Source organism: Populus nigra, chromosome 1, assembly GCF_951802175.1.
Source record: "Populus nigra chromosome 1, ddPopNigr1.1, whole genome shotgun sequence".
NCBI lineage: Eukaryota > Viridiplantae > Streptophyta > Magnoliopsida > Malpighiales > Salicaceae > Populus > Populus nigra.
Window position 1 is genome coordinate 43,964,679 of NC_084852.1, and position 21,174 is coordinate 43,985,852.

Genomic DNA, 21,174 nt, shown 5'->3' on the forward strand with positions numbered 1-21,174 from the left:
CATTTATTGATGTACAAAAGCCTTAGTTATTTTTGTTAAACATTCGTTTCAAATTTTGAATTTACAATCATAACTTTCCTTGCTATTAAGAAACATGCATTTTTTTTTTGTTAACTTTTTTTTTTATATATAACTCATGGCAAAACAAGGATAGATAATTAGTTATATCTATTTTGCTGGTAAAGAGGTGTTTAAAAATATAATTATTATTATTTTTTAAAGTATTTTTTTATTTAAAAATATATTAAGATAATGTTTTTTTTAAATTATTTTTTATATTAATATATTAAAATAATTTAAAAACATAAAAAAATATTTTTTTTAAATAACACTTTAAAAAAACATGTTGTAAGTAAATAAACAGAAACATCTCTGCCCAGGCTGTCACGTGTCGCAATCGAAACCATGGGATTGGTTTATGGACGGACAGCTTCCTCAATCCTCAGCAGTTCGGATTAGCATACGAATGCCTCGGAGTCATGTAAGAGAAAATCTTGAAAAACCTCCAAACTCTTCTTCCTTAACTGAAATAACTACCATATGTCCACCTACACTCAGCACCCTCTTTCCCCAATCTCTCTTCCTTTCAGTCCGTCAACCTCTCTTCCTTCCCACCAGCAGCCTACGAAGCCTCCCATTTCCTCTTCTTCTCCAAAACCCATTTCCATATCACACTCTCAAGCCTCATGGATTGAATCCCTTCGCTCCAGATCCCGCTCTAATCTATTCCGTGAAGCCATTTCTACGTACATTGAAATGATTGGTTCGGGTGTTTCGCCTGATAACTTTGCCTTCCCGGCAGTCTTGAAGGCCGTGGCAGGGATTCAGGAAATGTATTTAGGGAAACAGATTCATGCCCATGTTTTCAAATTCGGGTACGGGTCGTTCTCGTCTGTGACTATAGATAATACCCTTGTGAATATGTATGGTAAGTGCGGAGGTTTAGGTGATGCCTATAAAGTGTTTGACAGAATTACTGAGAGAGACCAGGTTTCTTGGAATTCAATTATTTCTGCGTTGTGTCGGTTTGAAGAATGGGAGGTTGCAATAAAGGCGTTCAGATTGATGTTGATGGAGGGATTCGAGCCTAGTTCGTTTACTTTGGTGAGTATGGCGCTTGCTTGTTCTAATTTGTGCAAACGCGATGGCTTGTGGCTTGGCAAGCAAATTCATGGGTGTTGTTTTAGAAAGGGTCATTGGAGAACATTTTCAAACAATGCTTTGATGGCTATGTATGCTAAACTAGGAAGACTTGATGATGCAAAAAGTTTACTAGTATTGTTTGAGGACCGTGATTTGGTTACTTGGAACAGCATGATAAGTTCGTTTTCGCAAAATGAGCGGTTTATGGAAGCGTTAATGTTCTTGCGGCTTATGGTTCTTGAGGGAGTTAAACCAGATGGGGTCACTTTTGCGAGTGTTCTTCCTGCTTGCTCCCACTTGGACCTGTTAAGAACTGGGAAAGAAATTCATGCTTATGCATTGAGAACTGATGACGTGATCGAGAATTCTTTCGTGGGTAGTGCATTAGTTGACATGTATTGCAATTGTGGACAGGTTGAAAGTGGACGTCTAGTTTTCGATGGTGTCTTGGACAGGAAGATTGGTCTTTGGAATGCTATGATTGCTGGTTATGCACAAAGTGAGCACGATGAGAAAGCATTGATGCTCTTCATTGAAATGGAAGCTGCTGCTGGACTTTATTCAAATGCAACCACAATGTCAAGTATCGTGCCTGCTTATGTGCGCTGTGAAGGAATTTCAAGAAAAGAAGGTATACATGGATATGTAATAAAGAGGGGTTTGGAGACAAATAGATATGTGCAAAATGCTCTAATAGATATGTACTCTAGGATGGGGGACATAAAAACTTCAAAAAGAATATTTGATAGCATGGAGGATAGAGATATAGTTTCTTGGAATACAATTATCACTAGTTATGTGATTTGTGGACGCTCTAGTGATGCACTTCTTCTGCTTCATGAAATGCAAAGAATAGAAGAAAAGTCCACGTATGATGGTGATTACAATGACGAAAAACAAGTTCCTTTCAAACCTAACTCAATAACTCTGATGACAGTCCTTCCTGGTTGTGCTTCCCTATCAGCTTTAGCAAAGGGGAAAGAAATCCATGCTTATGCCATTAGAAATTTGTTAGCATCACAAGTCACTGTTGGAAGTGCATTAGTTGACATGTATGCTAAATGTGGCTGCTTAAATTTAGCTAGAAGAGTATTTGATCAAATGCCTATTAGAAATGTCATAACCTGGAATGTAATTATCATGGCTTATGGGATGCATGGGAAAGGAAAGGAATCATTGGAGCTATTTGAAGATATGGTGGCGGAAGGAGCCAAAGGTGGGGAAGTAAAGCCTACTGAAGTTACTTTCATAGCATTGTTTGCCGCATGTAGTCACTCAGGGATGGTGGATGAGGGCCTGAGCTTGTTCCATAAAATGAAAAACGAACATGGGATTGAACCTGCACCTGATCACTATGCTTGTATTGTGGACTTGGTTGGTCGAGCAGGTAAAGTGGAGGAAGCATATGGACTTGTCAATACCATGCCTTCTGGATTTGACAAAGTTGGAGCATGGAGTAGCTTGCTCGGAGCATGTAGGATCCACCATAACATTGAAATTGGGGAAATTGCAGCTGAAAATCTCCTTCAGTTGCAACCTGATGTGGCTAGCCACTACGTTCTACTCTCTAATATATATTCATCTGCTGGACTTTGGGATAAAGCAATGAATCTTAGGAGGAGGATGAAGGCAATGGGTGTGAAGAAAGAACCTGGTTGCAGTTGGATTGAGTCTGGTGATGAGGTGCATAAGTTTTTGGCTGGGGATTTGTCACATCCACAAAGTGAGAAGCTCCACGATTTTCTGGAGACCTTGTCAGAAAGGTTGAAAAAGGAGGGTTATGTGCCTGATACTGCTTGTGTACTCCACGATATTGACGAGGACGAGAAAGAAACTATACTTTGTGGGCACAGTGAGAAACTGGCAATAGCTTTTGGCATACTCAACACTCCTCCTGGAACTACTATTAGAGTTGCCAAGAACCTTAGAGTCTGCAATGACTGCCATACTGCTTCTAAGTTTATCTCAAAGATAGAAGACAGAGAAATCATCCTAAGAGATGCGAGGCGGTTCCATCATTTCAAGGATGGAACTTGTTCTTGCGGCGATTATTGGTGAAAAAACGACTTGAAACAGCTTTATAGGAGCCAAAATATCCCGACAATCCTGTACCTGTACAACGAGATATTCTCATTGGTTTCCCCGCTCTGATATTGATATTTTAACTAAAATTTATTGTATCCTCATCAATATTGAAAAATTGTGAAATAGAGAAGAAAAATCAAACACTAAATCCGTAGTTTTAATTCTTCCTCAAGACATGTCAGATATTCTAGTGAGTTATCAAATTTTTGGGTTTTGCTTCTATTCCTTTCTCCATTTGGAAGGGAACTCGTTTAGAGCTTTGACAACAAAAAATTGGAGATACGAATCTCACACATCAAATTTTTATCTACCAGCAGATCTTGAGCCTAGCTTCAATCTGGTATTTCTAATGAAGATCCAGCTGTTTTTTTTTTTTCACATAAGTATCAAAATCAGCATGATAACTACTAAATTTTACTGAGCTATAGCTATCCAAAGGTGCGGAACTTTATGCGTCTCAGGAGACACAGCAAGTCTTCCATCAAGAAGAAGGGAGGGGAGTTGATGAAAAAGAAGGGAGGGGAATTGTTGGGAATTCTTGATCATGGTTGAGTAACTTTTAACAAAATACATAACAACCTGAAAAATTAAAAATTATATTTGATAGAATCTTGATTTAAAAATAATTATTTATATAAGAACTAAAAGTTTTTTAAAAAAACTTGAACTCAGAGATAACTTTGAATCTAAAAACCTAAATATGTGAATGATATCATGAAACCAGTTAATCTTTGATAAATCAATGTATGATATTTGGCTCTATAAAGAAAAATTATTTTGCCACAAACAAACAAAAATAAAACTCTTTCTTCAACTTGCTTCTGAAATTTGCAACTAAAATATATAATATAGTTTCATCTAACTAACCCTAATAAATCTCTTTTGGGTTACAAACTAATAGGCCTAAACTAGTAATCAACTAATATAAGTTCAATAATGAAATAAACTCATAAACAATATCTAACGGGCCATAACAAACCCAAATTAAAAATAATTATTTAATATTAAATAAATAAATAAAATAGGATAATAAAAATAAAGCCTTCATGCCAAAATTCCTCTATGTAACTCGAATCTTTGATTTTAGCATATTTTTAACAAATTTTTAGTCTTGATTTCAAACATATTGTTCTCTCTTGTCTGGTGAATTATTGAGCCTACTATATATGATTGGAAAGCTTGAGATATATAATTTTCACCCCAATTTTAATCGAAATACAATTTCACCTGTAACTCTAGACATGTCCCAAACAGTATACAAAAATCTAGTATAACAAATTTGATAAGATTTGTCTAATAACTTCAACCCTCTGAAATAATATTTTTATCTAAAAATCTATCATAATATAGTTTTATTTTTTTAATATTGTCTTATAAAATTTTAGCTTGTTTTAATATACAGTTTGAGATATATGTATAGTTTCATAAAACTAGTCAGCAACATTTTAAATTCAAATTCGAACTTAAATGGGTTGGTATGAAGAATACACAGCAAAAGGATGGAGTATTTAATATATCTGCCCTGTAAACTGAGCACCGAAAGAAGCTCGAGGAAGATGTACTAGCTTAACCGCTAAAATAGAGTTCGAACTTGTAATTTCTCTATCCTGCTTTCTAGCACCTGCGCTGGACAGCCACTTAAGACTAGCAAGAAGTGTGCTGTTCTATAGACAACATTAGATGGGTAGAAATGTTTGACCTCGCCAATATATGCCCATTGTCACAGAAAGTAATCTTCCCAAAAAACTGGGAAAGAGTGCGAAAAAAAGTGTACAAACATATGCATTCTACACTTGTAACAAAAACAGAGAGTACTCTTCATCAGACAAAAAAACAATCAATTTGAAGAACACCAGAAAATCATCATTCCCCTTCCTTGTCCCTTCTTAGGTGGTACCTTTCTACGACGCTTCAACATTCCAAGCTCTGATAACCGCCTGGCAAAGCATGATAAAGAAACATGTCAGGAAAAGAAGCAAGATTTAGTTCAAAAAAACTAGTTAAAGCTGTTAAATGTTGTTATTGTTTAGCCGTCACAGATGTGGTGATCAATCATCTCCTAAATAAAAATGTAATTCGGTTAAATGCTGGGCAAATATAAGTGAAATGCCAAAGCTGATAAATGTGTCTTTAAAAACTCGCAAGAAAAACGGAAGAAGGCTACACATTATAGGACAGAAAACGAAGCTCGTTGGATGATATTTAATAATTCAACATAGTGAAAAGTAGCATATGCATATAACGACATTCTCTTACATATGTTAGCAATTGATCACCCCAACTAGCTTGGCATTAAGGCTTTTGTCGTTGTTAATGTTCCCGATTGATCAGCTCCAAAAGATGGATAAGGTTTTATCCGCAATTAGTTTGAAAGAAAGAAGTCTAATCAATCTATACCAAATCCCAATACTTGATCTGACATTTTACTGCCATTTACGATGCAGTTTCAAGAAAGTCACACAATAAGGTGATAAACAACATTCTCCCCCCTCACGAGGTTATATCCTAAAAGACTAGTATAGAAGCCATAGATAATCATAAATCTATGTGACATCAAGAAACTGGTTTTCAGCGGCGCAGGATTTTAGTACGTGGTCAATGAAATCCCTTCAGATAAGAAATCAAAATTTTTCATATTTTTATATATTTTTTCTCATCTTATTTTTAGAATTTTCATTTTTATATATATTTTAATTTTTATTTAAAGTATAAGTTCATCTTATTAAAAGATATTTTAAAATTATAAAATATCCCTTCTATCAAAATGCTGCTTCTCTGGCACACTCACTCTTACACTGAGCATGTCATGCATCATTCTTGATTTTTTCAACTCATGTGAAATCATCATCATCTTTTTACAACTTCATGATCTTTCCTGTGATCCCTGAAAAAAAAAAATTGATGTTTTATTTAGGAATATAGTGTAATAATTTATTAAGATTTTCACATCTATTGTATGATTTTTTCTGAATAACATGAAACAAAATATTACTACTAGTTTTAAAAATGCTATTTTAATCACAAAATAAAAAACTGACATCAGCATAATTTATTCAAGTTTTATGGAAGTAACCTCGGTCAAATTTGTGTTCAGTTTTCGTTCATCGGCAAGTGAATGCAGTTGGATGAGTTGATATTCTATAAAGCATTTATGAAGTTCCAAAAATTGTCTCATTTTGTAATTCAGAAACGAACTTTGTTTATTTACTTATCCAATCCTGCAATATGAATGTAAGAAAACGATATCGAACAGGTATTGAATGATCCTACCAAATGCTTGCCTTAGTAATAGCTCCTGCAAGTTTAGGAAATGGAAGCTCAACCAATTGTTAGTTCAAATCTGAGCACAAACACAAACATTCTCACGAAATTGAGTGCTACTGTTGTGTACGAGATACGGAAGGACAGCAAATATTGTGCACCGCTTTTACTCCCAGATAGTAAGTAGCACACACATATCATTCCAAAATGTAATAAATAATAATAAACATGTAAAAGAAATAGCTGTTTAAACAAACTAATTGATCAGGCCGATGAGAAAATAGGAATACAGGGCCTTTCAAACAGATACGAACTTGCGCCGAGCTGACAAATCATTTGGGACATTTCTCATCTGCCAGAGTGATCAGACAGAACTAACAGACGCTTCGGCGTGTGTTATTCTTCCTTGGAATCTGGTGAAAAGAATGAAGAGAAGGGAAAAAATGCAGCTCCTGAAGTCTTCTATGGTGATATGCTGAGGATATTTGACTGGAAAACATAACACAATTATCAGCTAGGCAAGGATCTCTCTTTTGCAGCATTTGTGCACTTAAGGAGAAATCCTTCACAAAAACGTTGCTAACTCCACATATAACTATTGTAGAAGAGGAACTAAAGTGGGTAAAATACGAATAATTGAATCTGCAAGTTTACAAGGAAAGTAGCACGGATGAGATTAAAGTCTTCCAGATGATACACAAGTCCTAGACCCCCGAAAATGAAGATACTCTGTACTCGAGTCAGAATGGTATGTGAGCTTTCCCTAATCTTAAAACATTGATATCACATCAATAACCATCCTATCATCTCCTATTCCCAAATAAAATGGCAATATGTTTGCTTCCTTCAATCCTATATGATAGCTCCACAGTATTGTTGGAACAAACATCACAAGGATCAAAAACTTAAGAAAGAAACTGATGGGGAGAGAATCGGTGCCTTGATATTCCTTAATGGCAAAGCACAGCCTGCTCAAAAAGGATTTGACGGAGATAGAGAGTGGTCTCAGAAACTCATTGCGTCATCTATAAGGTAAAACCTTAAGACTGCCACACAGAAAAACAATTATGAGAGAGAGCTATACAGAATCTAAAGAATATAAAGCTAAATTATAGTACAATATAACTGCATATGGTGGCCAAGTAAGGGCATAGCAGTTATATAACGAGTCAAGAACTTACATGGAAAACATTATAAGCTGTTCAAGGCAGAGACAAAATATTTTTCAAAGCATGTGAGCGCTAAAGGAAGTAGCAGAAAAGAATGATCCAACTATAAGCAGAATGCAATGTTAGGAAAGTAACCACAACCATCAAGACTTTCTCAATTTCTGATTTCACTTCAACATTTATGCAGCAAGGCAAAATTGGACAACTTAAAAGAAATGGTCAAGCCAATATCCTTGTCTTTGGAGGTGGGGCATAGCAACACTACACTAACTATGGCGAGAGAAGAAAACTGCCTTAGAGATATGGAAAACGAAGAAAGGAATATAGTCATATTTTAAATAACTATAGCCAAAGTAGCAAAAGTGTTCTCAGAAAGCTCCAGATAAACCAATTTCTGTCCAAAAGCACTCGAAAAATAGGATATTTGACCAGGTTCCTTTGAGTAAAAGTCTGTTTGGAAAAGAAAAAAAGAGAGAGAGATTTAAGAGATGCTTTTTGGACACAAGAGCAAAGGAGAATAGACACTGAACTCTTCATAAAACAATTGTTTTAACTGGAAAAGTAGAGCAGAATGAACTCACTGCTGCATGACCACCTATCCACATGTATCAAAGGAAATTTTACCCTTTTGATATAGGAAGCTACTCTGCATGAAAGCATGAAATGTTTACCGAAGGATGATACAATCTAGCTGTGAAATGAAATTATGATAAGAAGAGGAAAAGACAGCATAACTATCTTCTAACAATGCTAAAACTATATTGGAGAAGGAAGGTATAATTTCAAGTATTTTGGATACAATTGATCAGGGTTGGGAATGGAAGGGAATGATCTTGCACTCACATCCTCACATCCCATCCTAATTTCGTGCCTCCCTTAGAGTGCACTTTAACTCCCCCCAGAATTTTTCCAGCATCAAAAACATTACACCACAGAACTAATTCATTTTATACAAAGGTTCAAGCAGGATGAAGGATCTTCTCTGGCTTCAGAAAAGCAATCAAATGAAATGCAAACTTCAGCAGATGCATCAAAACAAACGCAAACCAGGTTAAGCTCATGGAATTGTGAATTCTTACTACATAACATATGGCTTTGATATTTTCAGCTGGATGCCGGTTTTAATAGCTTAATACTCTCCATTATTTGGATTCACTCGTTAGGTAAATTCTAGGCCAAATGTCCAAGTCTAGCAATCAGTAAAATTTGACATACATCTTCTTTAACCCACTGAGAGGAAACAATTAGAGTATAGCTCCCTTAGCAGATTACCAAAAATCCAGCTACTTTTCAGCACCACTGACTTTATTGTTCTGCACCAACAAGCCAGAAATGATTATACACCCCTTCCCCATCTTTTTTCCTTTTTTCAATCCTCTTCACTAATATCACTGCTCATTTCAATATAAAGACATTTTTTTTGCAGGATTATCTCATTGAATATTACCTCTCTCATTCTATACGTACAATGGAACGAGAGAGAGAGAATCAGTGACTGCAAACAGACAGACAAATCCAATCATTGTTTATTTCATATAAAATAGTCTTATATCTGGAATACAATTACAAAATGCACATATCTTACACCCTATTTATTAACATTCAATAATTCACATCATAAAAAAATATAAAAATAATTAATCACACAAACTGAACCTCAATGAATCAGTTAAAGCAGTTCCAAAGGGGAAAATTTTTTGTTAAAGCATACCTGCTTCTTACTCGGACCAGTTCCTAATTAAAGAATCCAACAAGTCAATAACTTTCTTACCACCCTCACCACTAACATCCTCAAAACAATCACATAAAGCCTTATCTAACTCCACTGCCTCCTTCACCCTAGCCTCGCTCAACAAACTCTTATAGACCCTTTCCTTTAACCCACCAATAGGCAAAAACCCCACAATGACCATGTCTTTCAAAATCTTCAAACCCTCAAGAACCCAACCAATCTCACACAACCCATTAAGCAAAACACAAAATACAATCTTTTCAACTTTACATGGAGAGCCAGGCCTAAGCATCCAATTGTACACTTTCAAGGCCTCTTTGGGTCTCTTCTTTTTTATATATGAAGTGATAAGCATGGTGTTTATAGGTGAAAGATGTGAATGTGCTTGTGGGGTGTGCCTAAGAATGGTGAGAAGTGACATGGGTTTGGTCATGTCTGGTTGGGAAGTGAGAGAGTGAGTGAGAATGGAAAACGAAAGGGACTTTGGAGGTGGGTTAGCGAGGAGAGAGGTTGTGATTAATTGGATTGCGGTGGTTAAGTGGTTTAATAGACATAAACGTGGGATTAGAAGGTTGATTTTGGTTACTTCTTCTTGTGTCAATGTTGTTACTACTTCCGAATTGGTGGCGAGTTTTGGTATATCAATTGAAGAAGAAAACAATGCAAACAACTGGTGCGAGAAAGGAGAGATGGTAATGGATTTTGATGGATTGGAGAGGAAGAGGAATAGGAGGGGCTTGGCTTCCATTGATTTCATTTTCATCAATGGCGTTCCTTCTACCCTACTGCACCTGTTATAATTTGAATTGGTTTTTGTATGTTTGGTCTAAATAGTATTAATCAAGTTTAAGTATCAACCAGCTCTCGTAGCTCAGTTGGTTAGAGCACCCGTTTAGTAAGCGGGAGGTCTTGAGTTCGACTCTCAACGAGAGCATTTAAATAAGATTTGGACACCTTTTGACTCTAACACTTGAATTTTCTGACACTTCAGTTAAATTTTAATCCTTCGTACCCATTTCTTACGGCATTATATTTTATGCTTTTTGAAAAAAAAAGGTGAAATACAGTTTAAATGTTTAAACAAAGTAATTTTGGTGTATGGTTGGAGTTTTGCTATTATATTTTTAGAGGGCATTTGTAAGAATGATAATTTAAATAATTATAGTTAGAAAAATAAATTTAAATAAATCATTTTTAATTATGAGTTATTGAAATAAAATATATATTTGATTGAAATTATTATTGATAAAAAGTTTGTATATATTTGGTTAAAATGTTTTCATAAGTGTTTTTGCTAATAAAATTATTTAAAAGTACACGTTAACAATATTGTTAATGATATTAGGATGTATTGTATTTTAATTTTTTTAAAATATTTTTAAAATATAAAAATAAACGGAGATTTTAGTGGATTTTTAAGAGTGTGATAGCAGTTGTTTTTTATTTGAAAATATATTAAAATAATATTTTAAAAAAATTATTTTTAACATTAGCATATCAAAATAGTTTAAAAACACATAAAAAAATATTAATTTAAAATAAATATTTTTTTTTCAAAACCATTTTTAACTCGTGATGAACCAGTTAAATTTATAACCAGACAATGGATGAAAACCACAGCAGCTACCACTTCCACCACTCCCCTAGACATTCTCTTAAAAGAATAATTTTAGTCTCTTGAAAGAATATTTCTAGGTGTGGTTTTAAATAAGTAGATTTAAAAAAAAAATATTTAGTTAAAACTATTATAAAATGTTTTTTTATGTAAAATTAAAAAAATTATATTTTCATCAATAAAAAAAAGTTATTTATCTTCTATAAAATTAAGATTTAAAATACAATTATTCTAGTAAAAAAAAATTAACTAATCAAATAATATTTTTTTATTTTATAATTAAATAAAAAAACACAAGCTACCACAGTAATAAAGCATCTTAAAGAGACTAAAAATATATAATTCCAGCAGCAGCAGGTGCTATTTCCTTATATTATATGGTTGTTTCTAAAATCATACAGTGATCTATAGGACTGATATATATATATATATATATATATATATATATATATATATATTATTAGTTAATTTATAGACTACACTACAGACCTTTCTTTTACACAGTAACACAGTATCATCAAGTATGCTCTGCAGGTATAAATTGTTGAAAAATGTTCTTAAATAAACTGATTCAAAGCAGCAGCATCCTTCCATCCCTTTATTCTCTTCATTGTACCTGTTTTTGTCACCTTCACATTTCCTTATTTAATATTTGAAGTAACATCTACATGATCTCAACTATTTCTATATACAGAAGGGAAAACTCAGAAGATTCTTCTATAAATGTTCTAAAAAATAGGTACTTCTCTAAACCGTATATAGCACAGGAACTGGACCTCTCTCTGTTGTGTATAAGAGCTGCCATTGGTCACGAAAATTTCCATTCAGCAGACACATAATCTCCGCTCCTCTAATGGAATCATTCTTTGCTGGACTGGATGCTTTAGTTCTTGCATCTGCAAATAGAAAGCAACATGAGGTGTTAGGTTGCAGAAAAAGTCTGACCACCAAAGTTAGACAAATGATAACGAAAAGGACTCTTTCTCTTTGAACCACAAAGAAAAGAACTCGTTACCTTACACAGTTGTGTCATGACGTCGTAATGGTTGGGATTGTGTTGGAGCTTCATTGTTCTGGTTGTTGTCAAGTGGCATGTATTGTGACATGATAGCCATGATCTCTGAGTCCATGTAAGACTGCAAGTGGAAAGAAAAAATGTCAATGATTACATCGTTGCTTGCAAGTAAAGATACTAATCAGTAACCCAAGATATATAGATAAAAAGCTGGTCCCTTGTATTCATTTAGACATACCCGAAGCCTGTATTTGTAGAATATATAACCAGCAATACCGGAACCAGTCACAACAGCTAGGATCACAAGGGTGAGGAACCATCCAAATTTGGATCCATTTCTTTCTGCAGAATTGAGAAACGAAGGTCAGAAAGTAATTGATGACAAGTATGCCTTCAGTTTTAATTAAACTTGTAGCATGGTATTGTTCTCTTACCAATACAAGCATCTTGTTCCTTTATATAAATGCGGTTCCCCTTACATTTGCACTCATATCCACCCCACTTGTTTTTGCAGGAGCAACCATCACATTGGCAAGCAGTGTGCGCCTTACATTCATCGATATCTGGTGCAAAGTAGAAAATGATTATTAGAGAAATATTTCACAAGAACAACAAAGTTGACGGAGAGGTAGACAGCGAAACTTTTCCAATAGTTACACTGATAGAAGAGAAGCACCTTCGCAATGATGGCCATCCCCCTGAAACCCTTGTGGACAGTGGCAACCGGTCAACTGGGACTCCTGCTCAGTATGGAATTGGAATTGTGTCAAGATGGAGCGAACAAATTAAGTTCAAGGGTAGTTATTAGATTTAGCAAAAATAAATGAAGCCGTAGGGAGGAGGATTAGTATAATAAGAAGATGAAAGATAATATCACTGAACTGAGCAAGCTGAGAAACTTAATCCATGTTTTGTTTCTGACCAGCATCCTCCATTTTGTACTGCACACCTTCCAGGTCCAATAGCTGCCAAAGAAATAAAGAGAGTAGCGTATGAATGAGAGTGATAGTCTATTTCACCTAGGTACAAGGTTTTATAACACAAAAGAAGAAACAGAATATCCCTGTAATTGTTTGCAGGGACTGACTTCCAATCTCACTGGATGTGAAACCAAGTAAAAAAGCTTACGTTTACAAGACATGTAACCATCTCCTGCATACTGAACACCGTTCACAACTGGACACTGACACACCCTTCCCCTAAATGTGTCCTGAACAAACTCAAGATCCAGCTATTAGTGGAAGACAAAACAAAGAGAAAGCAACAAATTCTACGGGGAATCAATCAAAAAGCTCAAATTGGAATTCTTCTGTCTTGCCTTGCAAGCGGTTATGTTAAATTGTTTGTCCTGCCAACACCCTCCGTTCCTTTCCAGACACTCGTTAGTCTCAAGCTCTGACAGTATAAATTAAGGCGAAAAGGAGAGTAAGATTATTCAGCAATTTAACCAAATGTGATGCACCAATCGTGAGCGTGAAAGCAAATATGCCCACCAACCTGGACTTAAACAAACTGGAGGATCAGTGGTCTCCTTAAATCCAGAACATAGCGCTTTCAGCACCGCAGCCCTCTCCAATTTTCCTTCAGAAAGAAAATTAAAATAAGAAATAAGGACACATAAAGCCATGATATATATACAACATCCAAGAAAAGGATCACAAAGATCACTGTCAAAGGTATCCAGTTCATAGAACAATTTGGCAAAAGTTGTGTGAAGATCAGGGAATATTAGAGCTCTCCTTTTAACTAGAATCAAAAGATTAATATATGGGAAAACAGCCATGAAATAAAAGAAAAAAGCTTGGGAAATGGAAGGTCATAACCAACCAAAACTAGAAAAGGAAATGCAGAAATCCAATACAAACGCTTCTAACAAAGAGCTGGAAAGGCATCTTATGATTGGCCTGTAGTCACTAGAGTGGCCAGAAATACATAATGCAGAGGTTAAAGAAAAATGGTATACAATTTAAAACCAAACAAATCATCAACCAGGATTTGGACTATGAGAAGTCAAATATAAGATCTCAATCCAAAATTGAAACAGTGAATCGCGTTCAGTGTTGAAACCCACTTGCTTACATGGTGAACCCAACTCCTCAACATGCTTAAGCACAATCTTACACTGCTTTAACAAAGATCATTCACACACTGTGACATGGTCAGTAAATACGAACCTCGATATTGAACATTATTAATCACCATTGTTGGCAAGATGGTAACGTCACCACGAGATCCTCGCCCTACCTAAATCCCACAAACCAGAATAAAACAATTGAGTTCACATAGCCGAACTGTGTTATGGATGTACAGACACGGACACACACAGAAATATACAAAGACACAATTAAGGGCACTGTATTTCAATTTAGAAAAGAAATCTGCAGTATTGATATTTGAAGGCCTATTGGATGGAAGGAACGGCAAAGTGAAAACCAAATGAGAAGTATGACCTGCAATTCCTGCTCAGTTTTGAGCACCTCATTCTCCACGTCAGCTTCAGGGTCACCCATGCATTTTTGGATCTTCTCAACAGGCAAATCTGCGTCCGTCGATTATAATCATTAGAGCACCAATTCAAACAGGATTCTGTAAATACAATAGTGTAGAATAGAACTCACCAAGTGATTTCAAAACATCTTCAGCACATTCTTTGCTATATCTATTGTTCTTCATAGAGCACCTGATATGGAAATCTGTCACGTAATCCCACCAAACCCAAGACCTTCCGGTCTCATTGGCAACTCTATGGACACAAAGTTGCCTCAAGTTCTCAAAGACCACGTCCTTCCCCTGATATCCCATCCCCAAATCATGTTCTGGATCAGGAGCACAGTATCGCCCATGGTTTATGCACTGAGATTTGCATTGAGTGCTAAGAATGAAAGGCGGGGGACAAAACCAAGTAATATAATGTGGAGTGAACAGAGTGTAACCCCCCCTCTCGAGGATCTGAGCATGGCCTTTGAAATTCTTCACAAAATCCATCTGCTCATCACATCGAGCCCCACATTCATCATTGCTGTTTGTCCAAAGCTCATACTCAACTCTCTGATCAGGATGAGGCACTGACTCTCTCCAGTCCAGTTTTACCACCACATATTCTTTATTTTTCAAGGCTTGTTTCAGGCTCTCTCCAAGTGACCTCTCTATCAGAGCTGATGGGATTCCAATCTTCTCTATATACCCGTCTGCGTCATTGCTTGTCTCAGGAGAATCCATAGTTATTAGAGGCTCATCTATGCTATCAGCCACTAACACTGCTGCAGCTCCGGCTTGTTGAGCATTCCATGCCTTCAAGGCAAAGTAGCATTCTACATTTCCAAGAAGGAAAACGGAAAGATCAACATATGATTTCATCAATTTAATAAATTAAAAGAAAGCTCAATCCTCTTGGAATTACGCAGTACAGTGGGGTTGATTTAGCTAATCAGTCATTGAACTTTATGAATTCGAGTTTTTCAGAACTAATCACCACTGTTAAGCCTTACATAAGATCATCATCTACTAGTCTTAATCAATCATCAATTTATAAAACCAGGCCTAGAGAAAGCAAGAACAAAGAGAATAAAAGAAAAAAAGTAAAAATTTAACTAAACACAATTAATCTTTGTTCAATATGGTGACTAGAATATTTATCAAAACTCTGAAATTAATCAAAATACTCCTCTTTTTTATCTCACAGTTGATCCAGATCAAACAGTCAACCTATCGAACCTAGAAGTCAACAGAAAGCAACCCTTGCGTTAAAGCCAGAGAGCCAAGATGGAAGAGTAATGAATGTGAAATAGATTTTTGACAATAACTTTTACCGAATTCGAACAAAATCAAGTTCAATAACTTCTACCAAATTCAAACAAATGGAGAGAAGGAAGATATATAGAGAATTCACAACTTAAATCGATCATCCTCACCATAACTTTTACTAAATTCAAACAAATCAAGTTCAATAAGCAAACAACTAGACCCCAATCCATAACTAAAAAATGAATATGCCTTTGTAATCTATTAGAACAAAAAAAACACAAAATACAACAACTAACCATCAACGCTAACTCCATAATTAGTGATCCGTCAATCAAATTCCCAACAAACGAATCTCATTAAGCAAATAAGAAAGTTGAAGAGAAAGAGAGACAGAGTTGTTTGTGAGAGCAAAATCAAACAAAACCCGTTTTAGACGAGGTTTATTAGCTACTCTATAACAGAGTTGATCAAATTGTTAACAAACAAATTAGCAAATCAATAAAAAAAAAAGATGGAGTGTAAACAGAGTGGAGTCAAAGTCCAAGAAACATCCATGAATCAAGTTCTCGACGAAGAAATAAACTTCACTTGGACTTAACATCATTAATCTATCAAAACTCAACAGGCAAGAGAATAATTGTGAGTAAACTATTTATACCTCCACGATCAAGAAGTAGAATAGTTGGGCGAGAGCCTTTAGACTTGAAGGGCTTATCACCATCAAAAGGCTGACAACCATTAGCTCCTTTATCTGGATACATAACAGAACCAGCCAAGTAGCCACCATAATCTGGAATACCAAAGTTACCTATTGCACTGTCATGTTTTGATCTCAATTTCATGGGAGACAACACTCTTAGGCTACTCTTCTCGACCACAAAATGACCAAACACATAACTCTTCCCTAGAAATGTTAGTACAAGTAACAAAGACGCAAGTTTCTTTAGAGAAGCAGCCATGCAAGTGACCATCAGTGCCATGATGATTAAGGAAGAATATATATTCGTACAAGACTAGCTACGAGCTGGTTTATGAATTCTTGTCCAGAACAAGGAGAAGCAGAGAGAAATACTGGATAAAAGAAAGAAAGAGGGGGGGAGGGGGGGGGTGTGGAATGGCTAGGGAGGACGTTTGGTGTGAGCGAGAGTGGACTTTACAATGGTCTTTTCAGGTGGAGAGTTTACAAGTACTATAGTTTTCAGTTTGGTGTTAGAATCATAAATCTCTTGCTAACTTAAATAATAAAGTGTATTTTAGAGAGGACGAGAGACATTTATTGGAGAATTGAAGGGAACGTTTACTTTTAGCTTGAAGTCTTTGTATATCCCATGGAAATGAAAATAATTCTAACGTAAAGAGAACGGCATGAGAGTGGGAGGAAGGGGAGGAGTAAAAGTGGGGCTGGGGGCGGACGGAGTCAGTAGAACTACCGAACCTTTTTCTATAGGGTGCAACTACTTGGAACTTGAGAGTGAGAGTGATAGGAGAAGCGTAAGGGATTGGAGATGGAGACATGTTGAAAGGCAGTATATATTATTTATTATTATTTGAAGAGCAAATTAATGTTGTTGTTTATTCTTTTAGTAGTTGGATTGATTTCTTCAATTGTAAGCAAAGTGGGATTTTTTTAGCAATTTGCTATTAGTAATATTTATTTATGCACCAAAAATGAGTTGGTCCTATTTTGGTGGAGATTTCTACACAGGCAGCAAGAAGAGGGGAATTTTAAAAAATAAATAGAGAGAGAAGTGGAAATAATATAAGATAATCATATATATATATATATATATATATATATATATAAGAAAAAAAACAAGCAAAAAAAAAATGTCAACCCATATAAACCTATTAAGTTAGTGACCCGAGTCATTTAACCAAAAACAACAAATTTAAAAGGTCAAAGTGTGGGTGGGGTGTTGGGGCTTTCAAATTTAAGTGTATTTTGAGCTATTTATTTTTATGATTTAAAAAAAAATTGAAAAAATTTTTTGAAAATTATTTTTTTACTATAAATTAAAGAAATTCTTAGTATTTCCATATCATTTTGATATACCGATATCAAAATTAATTTTTTAATAATAAAAAAATTATTTCAACACATTTCAAAACAAAAAATATTTTGAAAAACAGCTGTTATCACTTATCACCCTCTCAAACAACATATCCTTCATATGCCCCCACATATGCAGATGTTGGTTGGTTTTCAAAATATATTTTTATTAATTTTATATGTTACGAAGGATATCTTGTAAAAAAAATAAAAATAAAAATAAAAAGCAGTAATGTTTGAGATTATTATAGTGATTGCTTTTTAAAATATTTTTTTCTTGAAAATATATTAAAAAAATATTTTTAAAAAAAATTATTTTTAATATCAGCACATATATAAAAATTATTAAAAAATATTAATTTTAAAAAATTAAAAAGAATTTTCAACACAAAAACAAAGATAATCTAAATATATTATCAATGGTGGTTTCAGGCTAGAATAGGTCTATTATTATGGATATCAAGGGTGTTAAAGGTTGTTGTTGAAGGGTGGTTTTTAGCGGGTTGTTGATGGCTTGGGTGTTTTGGTTGTTATACAAGATGATTTTGATTGGTTTGTTGAGTAGTTTGTTATGGGTTTGTTTTGGGGTTTGCGGTTGATGTTTTAGATGTTATGAGTCTGTTTAATAGCTTTGAGTCCAGCTGCCTAATAGGACCTAATAATGTTGGGTCCGACTGCCTAATAAAATCCAATAGCGTTGGATCCTTCTATATGGCCAGATCCAACGACTTATGGAAAAAAACTTGGGTTCGTTGCTTAGCTATACCCAATATCCTTGGGTATGATTGGAATGCCAGACCCAAAAGCATTAGGTCTAGCTACTTAGTCAAAGCCAAAAGCATTAGGTGACGGCCAAGCTAGACTCAACAACACTTTTTACTAAAAATTAGTGAAGACAACGCCTCTTGGTGCTATAGTGTCTTTCACAGTGCAAATATTATATGTCTACAATGTGATCCACAATACAAACACTCTATGTATACAGTATATGCACAATGTTTTTCCTTAGATCTTGCTGCAAAGCCAGACTCAATATCTCTTGAGCCTGGCTATAAGTCAAACTGGGTAATATTTTTTTTACTAAAAAACAGCAAAGACGACATGGCACTATAATATCATTCATAGTATAAATACTTTATATCTATAATGTGATTCATAGTATAATTAGTTTATGTCCACGTATCTGCATATTCTTTTTCTCATATCTGTTAAAGTATAATATGCTGTATATAAAAAATATTATTGTTCTTCTATAATCCGATTATTACAGTAGAAAAAATTGAAAACTTCAAATTCCAACATCATTGGAACAAGTAACATATATTTAATGGGTTTATTATTTAAACATCCAGCTTTTACATGAAGAACAGTGCAACTGTTTTCCCATTAAAAAAGTTAACAACAAGTGCAACTTTAAATAAATTAGAAGTAGAAGTTTGGGTGATATTTTATTGTCTTATTACTTCAATCCACTTGGGTGGTTTAATAAACATGGAGGAATAGTTTTATTTATTTATTTATTGTGAAGGTATATTTATATAGCTTTTGTGATAATTATGACCAAGTTATTCTTTGAGAGGGTTTTAAAAAATACATTTTACATCAATAGATCTGGTATATTCATGAAAAGTTAATAAATTCTCCTGAGTTTTAATCTTTACATTTAAATTTAAGAAATTGAGCAGATTCTTACACCAATCTCCTAGAAGTAGGAGGATAAGGTATAGAATGAAATGGAATTTTAATATTCCAATTTTAAATGATAAAACATAAAAAAATTCAATTATTAAAAGGATTGTTAAATACATTTATCTTGTTTTATTTATTAAAAGTAGAATAATATTTTTATCTTAACCTATATATAAATTCTTTGTATTTAGATTAAATCATGTACTTCTATAAATTAATTAAGAAGAATTATATCTTTTTTATATATTTTTATTTATTTTGTGTTAATTAAATTATTTTAATAAGGATAATAAAATTGCGCATTTTATTTTTTCCATGAAAGGATAACAAACCTACCATTCTCTTATATACAGGGGGGGTAAGTCAGACTAAGAGAGTGTTTTGTAGTGTGGTAGCGATTGCTTTTCAAATAATTTTTTGTATCGAAATGCATATCAATGATTTTTTTTATTTTTAAAAAATTATTTTTGACATCAACATATCAAAACAATCCAAAATATATAAATCATATTAAATTTTAACAAAAATAAATTTAAAATATTTTAAAAATGCGATTTACACCGCATTAGAAACATTTTCTATAAGTCGTTCAAATGAATTGAAAGAAAGGAATGGCGGAGAAGTACAAAAAACACGGTCGCTATCTAATTTTCTTTCTTTCCCTTTCTTTCACTTATATTAACGCAAATTTAGCTTATCACTAGGTTGAGGCATGCACTTTGCTACAGGTAACATCAGAACTCAGCTACTATATTAAATATATATATATATATATATATATATATATATATATATATATGTGTGTGTGTGTGTGTGTGTGTGTGTGAGTATTATTTTTATTTTTATTTTTGAATGGAATAAAATATTTGTAATAAAAATTAAAACTTATTCAGTGTATCAAATAAAATCAATCAATCATCAAAAAAACAAGAAAAAAAAAACCAAGTGACATCAAAAGCAGAACTCAGAACACCGAACACATCGTCATAGAAGGAAGGGGCTGCCAAGATAAACTTAACCACGTCAAGAAAGCTCATCATTAACTGCCAAACGAACTTGCACGCGCCGGCCAAATGTTGTGAAGTGCCTTTATATGCCTCATCTATTTTTCTTTTCTTAATATTTTTTATTTATTAAAAGAAACAATTGTCCCTCAGGTAGCATAAATATCACACAAAAAAAAAACAGATAAAGATTGACAAAATAGCTATTGGATGATGTTTATAATCTTTTTTGTTTTTCAGTGGGACAATCATTATTTTGTCGTGCAAATAAGAATGAAAATGACAAAAATGACCTTGAATGGAAGCTTAATATTCCTTGCTTTTTAAGGATAATTCAGTAATTATATCATGTTAAAAAAAAAAAAAAAAACTTAGTTATTCACAGTAAATTCCATAATAACTAATGAACCACATGCAAAGACTATAATGCCCTTGAAACAAGTTCTAATAGTAAAAATTAAATCTATAACTACAGTGATTTTGCTATTCGTTTTAGTGTGTGTGTTGTGTGTCTTATTTACTGAAATTCATTTCACGGTACTATTCTAATCACTATAGTTATATAATTTAATTTTCTCGGAGTAAATATTTTTAGATTTCTTCAACTGCTACAGCTTAATTATACATGTCAAATCGCAGATTATATATATATATATATATATATATA

At 34.0% G+C, this 21,174-nt stretch overlaps 2 protein-coding genes, 2 long non-coding RNA genes and 1 other non-coding gene across 5 annotated transcripts; 2 read left to right on the top strand and 3 right to left on the bottom strand.

Annotated features, from left to right (window-relative positions):
• The first annotated feature begins 393 nt into the window (after positions 1-393).
• Positions 394-3,376, top strand: LOC133691327 (pentatricopeptide repeat-containing protein At3g57430, chloroplastic). The gene has a single exon (XM_062111784.1). It carries the CDS (start codon positions 541-543, stop codon positions 3,199-3,201), a length of 2,661 nt encoding a protein of 886 aa, XP_061967768.1. The 5' UTR covers positions 394-540; the 3' UTR covers positions 3,202-3,376.
• Positions 3,377-4,911: 1,535 nt separating this feature from the next.
• On the bottom strand, positions 4,912-6,175 carry LOC133696481 (uncharacterized). Its single transcript, XR_009842689.1, has 2 exons — positions 6,017-6,175; positions 4,912-5,165 (listed from the first exon to the last, which is right to left on the bottom strand). It is a non-coding gene; the product is annotated as an uncharacterized LOC133696481 (long non-coding RNA).
• A 927-nt stretch (positions 6,176-7,102) lies between these two features.
• LOC133693082 (uncharacterized) lies at positions 7,103-10,239 on the bottom strand. The gene is made up of 2 exons (XR_009842070.1): positions 9,370-10,239; positions 7,103-7,535 (listed from the first exon to the last, which is right to left on the bottom strand). It is a non-coding gene; the product is annotated as an uncharacterized LOC133693082 (long non-coding RNA).
• Positions 10,240-10,250: 11 nt separating this feature from the next.
• Positions 10,251-10,324, top strand: TRNAT-AGU (transfer RNA threonine (anticodon AGU)). The gene has a single exon. It is a non-coding gene; the product is annotated as a tRNA-Thr (tRNA).
• Positions 10,325-11,542: 1,218 nt separating this feature from the next.
• On the bottom strand, positions 11,543-17,172 carry LOC133680107 (vacuolar-sorting receptor 6-like). The gene is made up of 13 exons (XM_062102934.1): positions 16,423-17,172; positions 14,639-15,331; positions 14,471-14,559; positions 14,195-14,264; positions 13,518-13,601; positions 13,339-13,415; positions 13,149-13,230; positions 12,903-12,985; positions 12,697-12,760; positions 12,455-12,583; positions 12,259-12,362; positions 12,021-12,141; positions 11,543-11,901 (listed from the first exon to the last, which is right to left on the bottom strand). The coding sequence occupies exons 1-12, from the start codon at positions 16,742-16,744 to the stop codon at positions 12,022-12,024; spliced, it is 1,917 nt and encodes a 638-aa protein (XP_061958918.1). The 5' UTR covers positions 16,745-17,172; the 3' UTR covers positions 11,543-11,901; position 12,021.
• Positions 17,173-21,174: the final 4,002 nt, after the last annotated feature.